Genomic DNA, 13,835 nt, shown 5'->3' on the forward strand with positions numbered 1-13,835 from the left:
AACTATAATCTTCTGTATATAGCATTGTGAAACATATGTGCAATAGCAATTTTGGCACCATGCGCAAATCGAATGCTGATCATCATTAAATAATTAAACAAGTTATAACTAAACTGATAAAATATATAAAAAAATTAAAACTTGGTGGCTGGATTGTTTTGTTAAAGACTGGTTTGTTGGAGCAGGTCAGGCTATATTTCTGTCTTTTTCATAGATTTTAAAGCTCACATGAAGCCTGTTCAACAGTTCGTTGGATGGAAATATCATGCGAGTCATTTCAATACCTTAAAGATTTGGAAGGCGTACATGAAAGAGAAAAAAAAGTTGAGGGGGTTAAACCATAATTTCCTCTACATGGTATCGAAAAAAAACGTAGGCGGCTGATCATCATTAACTAATTAACTAAGCTGTAATTAAAGCAATAAGATATATAAAAAAAGATTAAAGCTTGACATTGGGCTCTTTTGTTCAAGACCGGGTTGTTGGAAATATGGAAGGATGTATTTCTTGGTTCTTCTTCATCAATCACTAAGTGTCAATCCAACTTAGAATACAACTAATGTTAGATTCTTAAATCCTACATCAAATTAAGAAGTCTACTTAGAAAAAGAAGTGGAAGCCGGTACATGCAAAAGTCCTTAGAGATGCAAAAGACATGGGAGAGGGCGAACTTATAATTTTAAATAAAATAAATATAGCAGCTCTTGACCAGTCACAATCATCCATTTGTCTATGGATGGCTCTTATTAAGGGAAGCAAGTTTTGGGTTCCTCTTAGCCTACTTTCTAGTGATTTAAATGGATAATGAAACCTTTCCTAAAATACTTGTCCCGTGTATGACACATAAAAGCTTGGTTTGGCACTCGTTGAGGGTGTGCCAAGCAGTACTCTCCCTCAAATATTATCCAAGATAAAGTAGTGACCGAATCCCATCACGTGTCTGCATGTGTCTATGTTGATAGATCATGGATGATGCATGGGATGCCAAATTTCTCATGTTCCAATGTTTATTTTCTTCTTTGAAAATTTTCAAATAAATCTCATGTCCCTTTATTTTCTTGTATGACCGTGACCTATTCGATTATTTTTTTGTCATCTTTTACACCTTTCTTTTTTGATGGAATTATGTTTTACACCTTGCATCCGATATGTTCATATAGTTTGTATATTCGTGAAATTCTAAAGAATGCCTTTTATAATTTATACATTGTACTCCTATGTATTTTTGTCATAAACTTTATTTGCTTATCTGACAAAGAGGATATGACACATTTTCTTGTTAATTTATACCATCTCAAATTCATGATCTTTGGGAGAAGAGTGCCAGTATCCTAAAACAAGATCCATCATGCTAACAACATTATGAGTTGAATACATTCTTCCAGTCCACAACAAGTAGCAACATAATGTACTATCTCCTAAAGCCCTATCAGTAATAGTTCAGTGGGGCTTTCATACTAATATGAGGCAACATGGTCCCATTTTCGGATGGTTTGAAAGGAACAGGAACTAAACAGAGGGGTGATTTTAGGCCGGTGGTTCCCCCAAAGCTCTCGGTCATGTCCAGATCCTGGGGTTCCATCCCATTTGGAAGCTCCCAATCAAAGTAGAAAAGGAGGTAGGCGAGAGCTATCTCCATTTGGGCCATCGCAAACGTAGACCCAGGGCATATCCTCCTCCCTGCCCCAAAAGGCATGAACTCAAAGCTACTCCCCATGTAGTCCACCATGCTGTCGTCGAACCTCTCTGGCCTAAAGCTCTCCGGGTCCTCCCAGTACCTTGGATCCCTTGCAATAGCCCATGCATTGACGATAACCCGAGTACCTGCTGGAATTTCATAATCACCTACTTGACAATTTTCACTGTTGGACCTCGGCAGTAGTAGTGGGAGAGCAGGGTGTAGCCTCATAGTCTCTTTGATCACTAGCTTTAAATAGTGGAGTTCACTCATGTCTTCCTCTTTGATGTTGGCCTTCTCCTTTAGAGCTTGTCGTACCTCTGCTTGAGCTTTCTGCATCATCTCGGGGTGTCTCATTAGCTCTACCATCACCCATTCCAAGGTTGTCGACGCTGTCTCGGTCCCTCCAACGAACATATCCTAAAAATTATAAAAACAAAATGAGAACTAGGGACAATGTCCATCCAGATTTCTGTTTTCTAGGTATCAATATATCTATGCAAATTAGACCTGTTCAAATGTCAAACAGACTCCTTGAGCCTAATCATTTCAGACAAGCCTAAGCCTGACTTTTAAGCTTGGTCGGCTAGACCGGGTATGAAATTTGAACAAAGCTATTAAAACGGGCTGGGCTCAGGTTTAGATCGATTATTTATATAATACATATACTGCACATAATCTCTTAGCCGACATACTACAGCCCAAGCCCGATTGAGTTAATTAAGGAAACGAGGAGGCAACGGCAAGGGCTATCACCGGGCTCCTCTCGTCTCCCCAGCAGGTCAAATGCAAACTTACCAAGATGACGCACTTCAAGTGGGTGCGTGTGAGTGGGATTTCAAGTTCACCATTTTCCGCCACATCTAAAAGTACGTCAACAAGATCTTCCTCCTCTAGTTGATCTTCTTTGCTGCTTATGCCCTCTCTCTTCTCTTCGTGCTCCTTGAGTATCTCCTCAAGGATCTCATCAATCTCTTGGCGAGCCTTCTTTATTCTCGAGGTAATTCCAGTAAGAGCGTCGACAAAACTCCATGAGGGGAAAAGATCAGCTATACTAAAACCGGAGGCCACCTCAAGCGCTTTCTTCATTATTGTGATAAATCTCAATCCATGCCTGCATTTCTTGCCAAATGCGACTCTTGAGATAAAGGAATTGGATGACAGGAGAAGCATCTCACTAAGGTTAACAGGAGATCCGCTCTTCTTGGAGATTGCCTCCACAAGGTTCGACATCTCTTCTTGTCGGCATGTGCTGAATGACTTGACGCGCTTCGGGCTCAGTAACTCCTGCATGCATATCCTTCGCAGCTGCCGCCAGTAGTCGCCCATGGGAGAGAAGGCAATGTCTTTGCCACCATAGAACATGACGAAAGGAGCGAGTAGTTGAGGCCGAGAGGCGAAGGCAAGGTCATGGGTCTTCATGATATCTCTCGCAGCCTCCGGGGAGGAGGCGATGATGTGGTCGACTTGGCCGAGCCTGAGATGCATGAAAGGCCCATGCCGCGAGGACAGCTCGCGAAGAGCACGGTGTGGCATAGCTCCGAGCAAGTGGTGGATGTGGCCTATGACTGGGAGCTTCTCGGGGGGGCTTGGGGGCAGCTTCCCCGCCCGGAATTGGAAGGAAGGTCTCATGGTTGCGGAAGGAAAGTGGAGTTCCATGGCTGAAATCATAGGGGTTTCTGAGTGCTCTGCTGCTTTGATACAATGGAAATCCGAGTCTATAAATAAGCATGCGCATTCTGACAAATTAAGGCTCAACGTTCTGATATGTTGAAAAATATAATGCACGTTAATTTGACTTGCTGGTGTTCAACGATAGACTAGACGTTAGTATAACAGGACAAAGCCCGAAACTTCCACAGGCAACGGCATCTTTGCGCTTGTGGAAGACGGGACTTCCATTTTTTGTGGATGAAATTGAAGACGGTACTTGCATGCACTCAGAAATCTGATATGGTTCTACTCGATTGAAATGAATCGTGCACGTTTATTTGACCAGCTAGCGTTCAAGAAAGTGACGACAGACTAGTAGTCAGGGAAACTGATGGCCATGTGAAGAACCCAACTGATTGGGGGAAAATGGATCGTCCTACTCCAGACCACCCCATTTTGGCCAAACAAATCTTAGCCCCGAGCATACCAGACTTCGGTCATGTCCGACCTAGAACCTCGCCGAAGGCCAAGCCGACCTCGACCGGATCTTTTCACTGCCATGACCAGTAGGCAGCAGCGATTCTTGCAGGTAACATAATGACGTTCCGTGCCCGAGCTCGGGGCGCCCTATAGCGTCGACCAAGAGTCGAAGAGGCTCTGTCGACCGCAGGTAACATAATGACATCCCGAACCTAAGCTCGGAGTGCCCTGCATGATCGACCAAGAGCCGAAGAGGCCCTGTCGATCGCAGATAATATAATGATGTTCCGGGACCGAGCCCAGGGTGCCCTGCAATGTCGACCAAGAGCCTAAAAGGCTTCGTCGACCGCAGGTAACATAATGGTGTCTCAGGCCCGAGCTCGGAGCGCCCTACAGAATCGACCAAGAGTCGAAGAGGCTCCGTCGACCGCAGGTAACATAATGACGTCCTGGAGCCAAGCTCGGGGCGCCCTGTAGAATCGACCAAAAGCTGAAAAGGCTCCGTCAATCGCAGGTAACATAATGACGTCTCGGGCCCGAGCCCGGGGCACCCTACAGCGTCGACCAAGAGCCGAAGAGGCTCCGTCGACCGCAGGTAACATAATAATGTCCCGAGCCCAAGCTCGAGGCGCTCTACACCGTCGACCATGAGCCGAAGAGGCCCCGTCAATCGCAGGTAACATAGTAACGTCCCGGGCCCGAGCTTGGGGCGTCCTGCAACGTCGACCAAGAGCCGAAGATGCCCCATCGACCACAGGCAATAACGCCCTGGCTCGAGCTCGGGGCACCCTACCAAGCAGACCTCAAAGCCGAGGAGGCTAGGCCGACCTTAGAGTCTGTCGAGCCGACCTCACCAAACATGTCACGGCCCCCAAGTGGCCCGACCTCAATGCTCACCGAGCTGACTTCGCCAAGTATATGTTGCGGCTTCCAAGCGAGTCCGACCTCGCCCACGATCGCATCCACACGCGCACCTACGCCCGCACATGTGGCCGTACATTGCAACCTCATCGCGCCATACTTTGCTTGCTAGCCACTCCACTACCCGTCGATCAGAGCTATGCCTTGCTGCCAAAGGCCGTACCCTGCCACCTCTGTCAGCGCCATGCCATTCACAAGAACAGCTCATACTGTGTGCCTCAAGCAAGCCCTAACTGCACGCCACCTGGCCAAAACCATCTCCTCCCATGATGAGGATGGGTCATACCTTTGCCACCTGGGCACTTTTGCTGGGACTATAAATAGCCCACGTCAGGTAATGCCTGGGGATTTTTGGACCAATGAAGATCCACACTAACTTAAGCTTTGGAGGGTCCTCACCGAAATCCACTGGTGAGACTTTGTGTAGGTACGCCGGTGCACAAAAAATGGTGCCCTTTTTTCAGTCTGCCTGGCGGCTCCTCCGGCGTAGTAACCCTCAGGCTAGATTTCAACCACAACATCTCATTAAAGAAACACAATAAATTATGCTCCAAAATTTCCACATGAAAGACTTTTCTTTGGAAGCCATCGTTATTTTTTTGGCACGTGGAAGGCAGTACTTCTTTGGCCGCACACAAAACTATCAATTGGAATGCGAATTAGTCGAACGTTGGAATAAGCATTAGTCGAACGTGTGGAATAAGCTATCACTGGCCAAATAATTGACTGACGAAGTATCGTTTTGGGCGTTGTCTCCTAACCACATAGTTCCAAGTTTGAATCGCCCTGTGCGTCGATTAAAATATGGTGATACTGCTTGAACATAAGGTTTAGGAGCGCTTATTGGTCCGCTGGTAGCTTTGGTAGTGTCAGGTGTGACGTACTCATCCTTAGGTGGGGAGAGTTTGAGTAAAACTTGTCTGCCCGCATCGAACATTCTCCTAGCGGGGCAGAGGCTCAGTGGGGGCTGCTACGCGGGGGTGGGCTTGTCCCTTCCTCCTCCCTACCCCTTTTTTTTAGCCAAAAAAAAGGAGTATCATTTATGGAAATTAATTGTTTTTTCAGGATGTTATAACATATTGCAGCTGATAGTCTTGCGCTCAAAACTTTAGGACCCAGCTGATCAAATAATTCAGTCAGTGACTTTGTAGCCAACCATGTTAGTTATACCACCAACATAAATAATTATTAACTTATGAAATCAACAGTGATGAAATTTAATGTCCATTTGCTCTATCTTTAATCACTAGCTACCAGCCTTGATGCATATCGGTTGGCAACAAGAAATTCAGGCACATCTTGCATCTCTTATAGGCCAAATCCTTCGGAATACGCAGCCATCTGTCATGTGCTTGGCTCGTGCTGATAGGCTTAGGCATAACATACAATTCTAGAGGGTGTGCAATCTACTTATAGGGTTGAAGGTAAGGTCTGTTGCACTATTAAAAAATATTATGAAAATGGATCCTATAAAAAAAAAACTTTTGAGAATCTAGACATGTAACTCTTTTCTATTTTTTAAAATATTTTTAAATAAATAGATGACTATTTATGAAACTTATTTGGAAAGTCGAGCTTAATATATATCTCCATCATTTTGTTGTAATGGGTGTTCTGTGATTTTGACCTAGCCTGTATTTGAATGGCTCTCCATCATCTTACTATATAAACTGGTTAGATCCTTGTGCGGTGCTTTCCTAGAAAAAATAAACGAATACTTATAAATCTTTGACAAATAGCTTTCTAATGAAAATCTAATCAAGTACATGGGAAAAGAAATTGGAGACCAAATTTGAAACTATGGAGGCATCATGCTTAACATATTATACTTGACAAAATAAAAATGGGTTGGATTCTTGGGCCTGATTCTTTCAAAAAAATACATGAATATTTATATAAATCCAAGCTCCATTCCTAGTTTCGCATCTTCTCTTTGTTACTCTTATCATTATCTTAATGAACTTTGGATGTCGATGTTCTACAAAGAAATATCTAAGCGAGCTTGTGGTGGAAAAGAAACTAGAGAGAAATGAAATCAGATCACTTGGAATTGTCTCATGAAATGAGGTGGCATCATGCTGGTCATATATTACCCTTGACTATTGCCATATAGCTCATAACCTGATAGAAATGTAATCACATGGCTGCCCTGAAGACTATTCAACACAGAATTTTTCCTTGGCTCTAAGTGGATGGCACCCATCTCTATGTATGCACAATTTAGGTAGGGTTGCTTCCCCAGGGAGAGAATTTGAAGAAGCATGAGTGCTTCTCTCCCTCTCCTTGGCCCAGCCTTTCACTTCACTTCCTTTCTCCCAATCATCTTCAATCCAGAGCAAACTCCTGCTAAAGCTAAGCAGGTTAAGTCAAGATTTGGAAGCTTATGCAGTTTGGTAGCTACCCTCTCACTGGATCCAATTGATTATATAAGCACACAGGACCTTTCACCAAAGTTTCCCATATAAACTTCTTTGATGCCTGTGAACTAATCTGTATTTCTTTTCTCCAAGGAAAGAAAGTACTGTTGGAGATATTATGATGAAAAAGCTAGCATAAGGTGTTGCACACTCGAGACTATTCTAATTATCACATACAATCACATTTTTTTCTACAAAAAATTGGCCGCAACCTCAACAAAGCTAGATGAAAACTTCATTGCCCATAAGTTCCCACTTGCAAAGAATAATTGAAAGTTCTTTGTGTCTTCCTTAGATGCAGTACTGGCAGCCATTACCAATTTGATCAAGTTGGCCTGTGAAGAGTCAAATTGGAAAATCTATAAGACAACTATTTTAGCACCAGATATTGAAGCCACTTCATGTAAGGCCTCATTTGATAGAGCTGTTGGCAGTATAGCTTTTTAAAGTAGAGCTTTACAAAAAGCTATTTGCTATTACATAGTATTATACAACAGAGCATAATAAAATATAATATATATTAATATATAAATATATGATATAGTATAATATTATTATAATATAGTAATATAATATTTTATACTATAGCATAATAATATAACATATTTTGATATTATATAACATAACATGTCAATGTATTACGATATAATGTAATATAATATTATATTTATACTATAATACAATAATAAAGATATAAAATATTATAATTATTATCATTATATATTAATATCTTATTAATATAATACTTTTATGAACTATTTTTTGGGTTCCTCGTTTTCTTTTTGGAACTCATGCATATTTTTGTAATATAAAAAGACATTTTCTGTAATTATAATATTTTATTATAGATATTTTGGTCCAAAAAAAATTATAAATCAAAATAGCTTTCCGATGCATGCTAAAAAGGCTTTTCTGAAGAAGCTCTATTTTGGAGCTTCTCTCAAGAAGCTCTTTTAGCTTTGTCAGAAACTAAAACAGCTTCTCGAATTTTTTACCAAACACCTCTATTCCATCCAAAAGTACTTTTGGAAGATCAGAAAGTGTTTTCTGGCCCACCACAAGCGGAGCCTAATTTCCAACTACCCTCAAACTCTCTCTACTTGGACCGGCCCAAATTTTTATGTTTAAAACTCTACAATCCAAAGTCCGTACATGACCTAGAACCGTTTTGGGGACAGGCGAAGCTGGTAGTCACGAAGGGCCTCCGGATGGCCTGGGCCAATTGCCAAATGGCGTGGGTAGGCGAGCAGCCTTTGTGTCCAAACCGAAGAACGGAGGAAGTCACGCTCGCCCAAAGAACATGCACACAGTCGTTCACTTTTTTGACTTGAAATGTTAGTGATAAGAAGTTAGCCGTAATGCAGTACCTCCAAACTTTATATATAAGAGGACCCCATGTCATATCACGTCAATGAGAAGCTTTTTGTTGACGCTAAAACCGGGCCCCAAAGCATTTTGGTGTCTTATAAACATTTTAACAGCAAATGTGCATTTTGGCAAGACCCCGTAGGAGCGGAGTTCACTCAGGCTGTGATTTGTTTGGAAGGGTGACATTTTTTCAGTCCAAAGCCAAGACCAGGCCCACTTATTGACACTCCCACAAAAGTACCCAAAGAGGTTAATAAACCAAGCCACTCGCGCGTCCTGTCGAGTTGCATAGGAAATCAACGGTAAAACAACACAAAAAGTTGAGAATTCTTTGACTACTAGAATTACTAAAAAACATGTTTTAAAATATCTTTCTTTGATTGAATTCAGAATTGCAGAGAAATGTACTTAGTGCATGGTTATGGTGTGGCTGGCTAACCTAATTAACACTTCTTCTTCTTTTCCAACTAGAACCGAAGAAATTCTGGCTGAAATTAGGGTGAAATCCATGTGAGGGTGGGTGCAAGCCCAAGTGCTTTATAGCAATCCTCAAAAACTTTAAGAACTGCACCAGTTGGCAAAAGCTGGACGGGGCAAATCAACTTTTCAACAAGCCTAGCTTGAATTCCAAAATAGTTGTGAGTCTGCCCCATTGTTACTTTTTTCCTTGATCCACTTGATTTCTATTATTAATTTTTCCCTACTTAGGACGGAGAACAAAAAATATATATATTCCAAATGAATAGATTCAGTTCCTACTTGGCCAAATAGTAATGAGAAATAACAAGGAACATTGACGAAATGGTAAATATAGCTAGGGGAAAGAGACGGGACACGCCAACCCCACCTCCTATCTCCATCCAAGGCTCCTTTGTTCCGTCAGGATAAAAAGAAGGATTCAAGGCCCCTTTCTTGGGTCGCACATCGCTCCTCCTTTTAAACCCCACTTGGGCAACAAGTAGATAGCCGAATCCACGAGAAATTATTATCTACACTGCATGCACCATGTGATGCGCAGAGCTGATAATAGATTTTCTGCGGGCCTCATCCATCAAGCATGTACCTTGATGCACCACCACAAAAACCAGAGGTTTTGATTGGTCGCATACACAATCATGCTGATGTATGCAGTGTAGATAATAATTTCTCCCCAACCCACCATATCCATCCCTATCAAAATTGCTGGCCAATAATGGTATACTTCATGCACCATATGATTATGCACCCACCAATCATGGGGGCGTATTACTGTGGATTCTATTCATCATGCGCTTATCTCGATGATTGACCCATAGAAATGAGCCTCGGTGATTGGTGGTGTGCACGCTTGTGCATTTTTCCCAATAATAGTACACTACATGCACTATATGACCATGCATGTTGGGGCTGCAGATTCGATTCATCATGCACTTATCTCGATGATTGGCCTATAGATATGAACCTCGGTGATTTGTGGTGTGCACGTTGGTGCATACTATAATTTTTCCCAATGATGAAATATTCCAGGAATACTTCTAACATCTCGCGCTTCTGCATTCACGATGAAATTTCATAGGCATAATGCTAGCAAAAAATAGTAAAAGTTGCAACTCATATATAGGCCACGGTAACAAAAACACAACCTCCGGCAAGATACATGAATGCACGATTCCCCCCTGTGCCATCCTTAGCCCCTTCCACAAAATCTGTTTCCCAGAATACATCAATAATTTCACATTACCGTTCCAGAAATGACTCTATTCATAAGATGACATTATACATAACAATTTCCAGGCAAATCATGCGCATGACGAGTCCCTTTCCTATGCAAGTAACACCTCTCAAATAGGCCTGCTCAAAAACCGGGTGGCTCATCCAAGCCCGGCACATCTAGGACTGGCCTAGGCCTGGTTTTTCAGACAGGTCGGCCAAACTGGGCTGGGAATTTCGGCCCGTTCTTCAAACGAGCCAGGCTCCGATTTGCATATATGTATATGCGCGTATATATATGTAATATTTCTTAATAATCCTTAAAGATTGACAAAATTATATCTCCAACCTATAATCCTTGAATCCCTAAAAATCCAATTACCTAAAAATAACAACTAACTGCAGCTCGAGTTAATAATTGATTTTCTTAATAATCACACTATCTTAGAAGAACACAAGCTAATAATCACCATGTCTTTTCATCGAAAAGCTACAATTTTGTGTCTCTGAGAATGAAGTGGATTTAAAAAAGGGGCGAAAAAACTATACAGAGGTCGTTTCATTTAATTTTATAGTGTTTTAAACTTGATATATAATTTCTAAATAGGGCGTGAGTGGGGATTACGTGAAGGAGACGGGATCAAGGGTTTTGGCGAAGCCATTCATGGTGCCGTAGCTCCGGGAAGTAAACCCTAGGCACCCGAGAAGCCCCTGCCGGTACGGCAAGAACGTCCTCTTCCTCATCTCCTCCGCCTGCGCCCGGTTCGCCGTGTAGTGCCTCTCGTGCGCCGACGGCGCCGGCCCCGGGCCCGGTCCCCTCCGCTTCCCCGCCGCCCCATTCGCTGCCGACGACAACGACGACGAACCGGGCTTCTTTCGCGGAGGTTTGGATCTCTCCTTCGATGACAGAGAGAAGGAAATGGAGCGCCAAAACTTCTCCTTTCCCGTGGCTCTGGATCTCCCCTCACTCATGCTCCGGTAGAGGAGCTCTTTGAGGAAGATCCACCGTTTGGAGGAGTTCCTCCCAGCGGACGAGGACAGCGAGGACGTCGGCGTCTCCGCCTCCGCCTCCTTTGCTCTCATTTGCTCCTCCTCTTCCTCCCATTGGAACCTATGGTTCCTCAGGGGAGACAGAGATCTGGTCCTCCGATGAAGCAATCTCCTTCTGATCCTTAGATCTCTCCCTCTCCCGCCAGCTTCCGCAACCTCTGGATTCTCCTGCTCCTCCTTCTCCCCCTCGGCGTCCAGGTCTAGTAAAGGGGCTATAGCTTGGGGCTGGGCTGGGGGCTGCTGGAGATGGGAGGAGAGCTTCATCGACCGGATCTGGCCGTTGAGGAAGAGCTCGTCGGCGGAGATCATCGATCCGGCGGAGGTGGCACCGGCCGTGGGGCACCGCTTGGGCATCTCGAACTCGAACTCGAAGTGGCCGGAGGAGGAGGCCGCCGCCTCGGTGGACGGGGTCGCCGCGGCAGAGTAGGAAGGGGAGCAGAGGATGAAGTGCATGTGGCTCGCCGGCTCGCTGAAGTAGTAGCTGCCGGGGTCGTGGGCGGGGCTGGAGGGTGCGCTGACGTAGGGGGTGGAGAAGGAGCTGTCGACGTCGTCGGAGCCGGGAGGGGCTCCCGGTAGATCACGGATTCCTCCATTGCCATGGTTTTCGAGCTCCGATTGCGTTTCACCATTGTTGGGGTCTCGGAGCTCCATATTTTGCTTCGCTTACTGAGGTGAGGGAGGAGAAGACGAGAGAACGCGAGGGAGGGGAAGAGGCAGGCTAATTTTTATAAATGGAAACGAGGGTGGGCGATATAACTGTTCAATAATTAAAGCCTTGCAGTTTGCTATAATATCGGAAATGGCATTTTCTTCTGAGGTTTTTTTTTTATTTTTTATTTTTTTTTGCTTAGGAAAACGGGAAGGAAAGGGAAAGGGACAAGACCACCCGGCATGACAGCCTCCATCCTGCCAGCGAAATGTCCGATGCGGGTAGAAATGATCGTGTGTCAGGCACGCCGGCCGGTTTTACTCATATCCTCTCCATCTGTGAGTCTGGCTCATTACCCATCTAGGCTCCGGTACGATCATCCTCTATGTGAGTACGTCACATTTAGCGCCATCAAGGTTACCAACGAACCAATAAGCCCTCTCAAACCATGCATTCGAGCAAAGAACATCCGGTCTCCATAATTTAATTGACATTCGCGCGTTTCAAATTCGGAACCATTTGGTTGGAAGTAAAACACAGTTTCACTGGGCTACCACCTCAGTGATGTTTTTGGCTACGGCATGCAGACTGCAGTGCAATTAAATCGCATGAAAAAATAAAATAAAATAAAAGATGGTATTTCCTCGAGAATCAAATATAATTATCATTTCGACCATATCTTTTGGAGATTCAGAAGCGTGAACTCGCGGAAGAGCTTTCTTCAACTTGCACTTATCTAGAGACACGTGTCAAAATATGGTGTCCACTGTCAAGCTTGAAAAATTGTGCAGCACAGACAAACACCAGGTTCTTAAGCTACAAGTCAAAACTTTTTTTAAAAAGGAAATAGACTTTGATCGCGGTTGGTGACGTGTCGAGTCGAGTCGATAAAATCAGAAGATTTGAGTGGGACCCACAGGCATCCGGCGTTGCCCCCCGAGATCCGAGAGGACGGAGTTAGCTCTCCTTGTTTTCGTTCAAGGAGGCGACTTGAGCCTCATTCTCTAGGGATGAAATTACGGAAGTACCCCACTGTTCGAGTTTTTTGTTGGTTCCGGTGACCCGGCTCCGGAGATGCCGACAAGGGCCTTGGTCGCTTGGGGGAAGACCGGCCTCTCCGGTCCGACAGCCTGACTTTATTGGGCAATGTCCGAAGGGAGGTGTCGCGTTTGTGGGAATGCATGGGTGGGTGGAAGAGCCGAAGAAAGCGGGCGGCACGCTTGGCGGTGGCCAGTGGGTTCGTTCCTCCCACCCCCAAAGGCAGCAGCATATGTTCGACTTGTGCACGACTTTCAAGACAAAAATTATATTTCCAAAACTTTGCTGTTACATATGCCTGCAGGAATATAACTTAGAACGTATCCATGAGAATGATACAAACTCCATGAAAGAATCCATGAGCAAGCTACGTGGCACATGCTTGCTTTGTTTTGAACTATGCCGAGTTGTTTTTTAAAAAAAAAAGAACAATATGCTATTTTGGAGGATCTTCAACACAGTTCGAAATTAGTTTTAGATTATAGACAACACTCAAAATTTTGTTTTTGGACCCAGAATCACTTTTGATCAGTTTAAACTCGATCCTGAATATGCACTTAGTGAGTTCCACTCCTCTGCCAGAAAGGATTAAGTGGTAGCCCTCTTAGTTTTGGTCCTCCCTTTTAGGCTGATGACACCTTAATCTTATGTGATGGTGATGCTAATGAGGATTCCATCGACACTTTGAAGCTTATGCTTCTTGGCTTCGAGCTTTCGTCTGGCTTGAGTATTAGCATCTGCATAAGTTCCCTGTATTACTTGGGTTCCTCTTCAGACAGATTCGAGAAATTCGCCAAATATTTCGTATTGCCCCTTCATCACTCTAAGCTCAGGAAAGAAGATTGGTTTTCTCTGATTGTTCAAGTTGAAGGGCATCTTGCCGGGTGGAAAT

General features: G+C 43.9%; 2 protein-coding genes across 2 annotated transcripts; both read right to left on the reverse strand.

The window, feature by feature from the left end:
- Positions 1-1,329: 1,329 nt before the first annotated feature.
- On the reverse strand, positions 1,330-3,383 carry LOC103720037 (premnaspirodiene oxygenase-like). Its single transcript, XM_008809557.4, has 2 exons — positions 2,477-3,383; positions 1,330-2,098 (listed from the first exon to the last, which is right to left on the reverse strand). The coding sequence occupies exons 1-2, from the start codon at positions 3,347-3,349 to the stop codon at positions 1,430-1,432; spliced, it is 1,542 nt and encodes a 513-aa protein (XP_008807779.2). The 5' UTR covers positions 3,350-3,383; the 3' UTR covers positions 1,330-1,429.
- Positions 3,384-10,666: 7,283 nt separating this feature from the next.
- Positions 10,667-12,048, reverse strand: LOC103720038. Its single transcript, XM_008809559.4, has one exon. The coding sequence runs from the start codon at positions 11,905-11,907 to the stop codon at positions 10,828-10,830; it is 1,080 nt and encodes a 359-aa protein (XP_008807781.2). The 5' UTR covers positions 11,908-12,048; the 3' UTR covers positions 10,667-10,827.
- Positions 12,049-13,835: the final 1,787 nt, after the last annotated feature.

The sequence above is a fragment of the Phoenix dactylifera genome, chromosome 3 (assembly GCF_009389715.1).
Source record: "Phoenix dactylifera cultivar Barhee BC4 chromosome 3, palm_55x_up_171113_PBpolish2nd_filt_p, whole genome shotgun sequence".
NCBI classification, from domain to species: Eukaryota; Viridiplantae; Streptophyta; class Magnoliopsida; order Arecales; family Arecaceae; genus Phoenix; species Phoenix dactylifera.

What these genes read in the sequence shown, in the direction of transcription:
- LOC103720037 (XM_008809557.4), bottom strand. Translation starts at nt 3,349, where the DNA reads ATGATTTCAGCCATGGAACTCCACTTTCCTTCCGCAACCATGAGACCT. An exon ending in ACTTGAAGTGCGTCATCTTG is followed by an intron (nt 2,099 to 2,476) that starts GTAAGTTTGCAT and finishes TATAATTTTTAG; the next exon opens with GATATGTTCGTTGGAGGGAC.
- LOC103720038 (XM_008809559.4), bottom strand. Translation starts at nt 11,907, where the DNA reads ATGGAGCTCCGAGACCCCAACAATGGTGAAACGCAATCGGAGCTCGAA.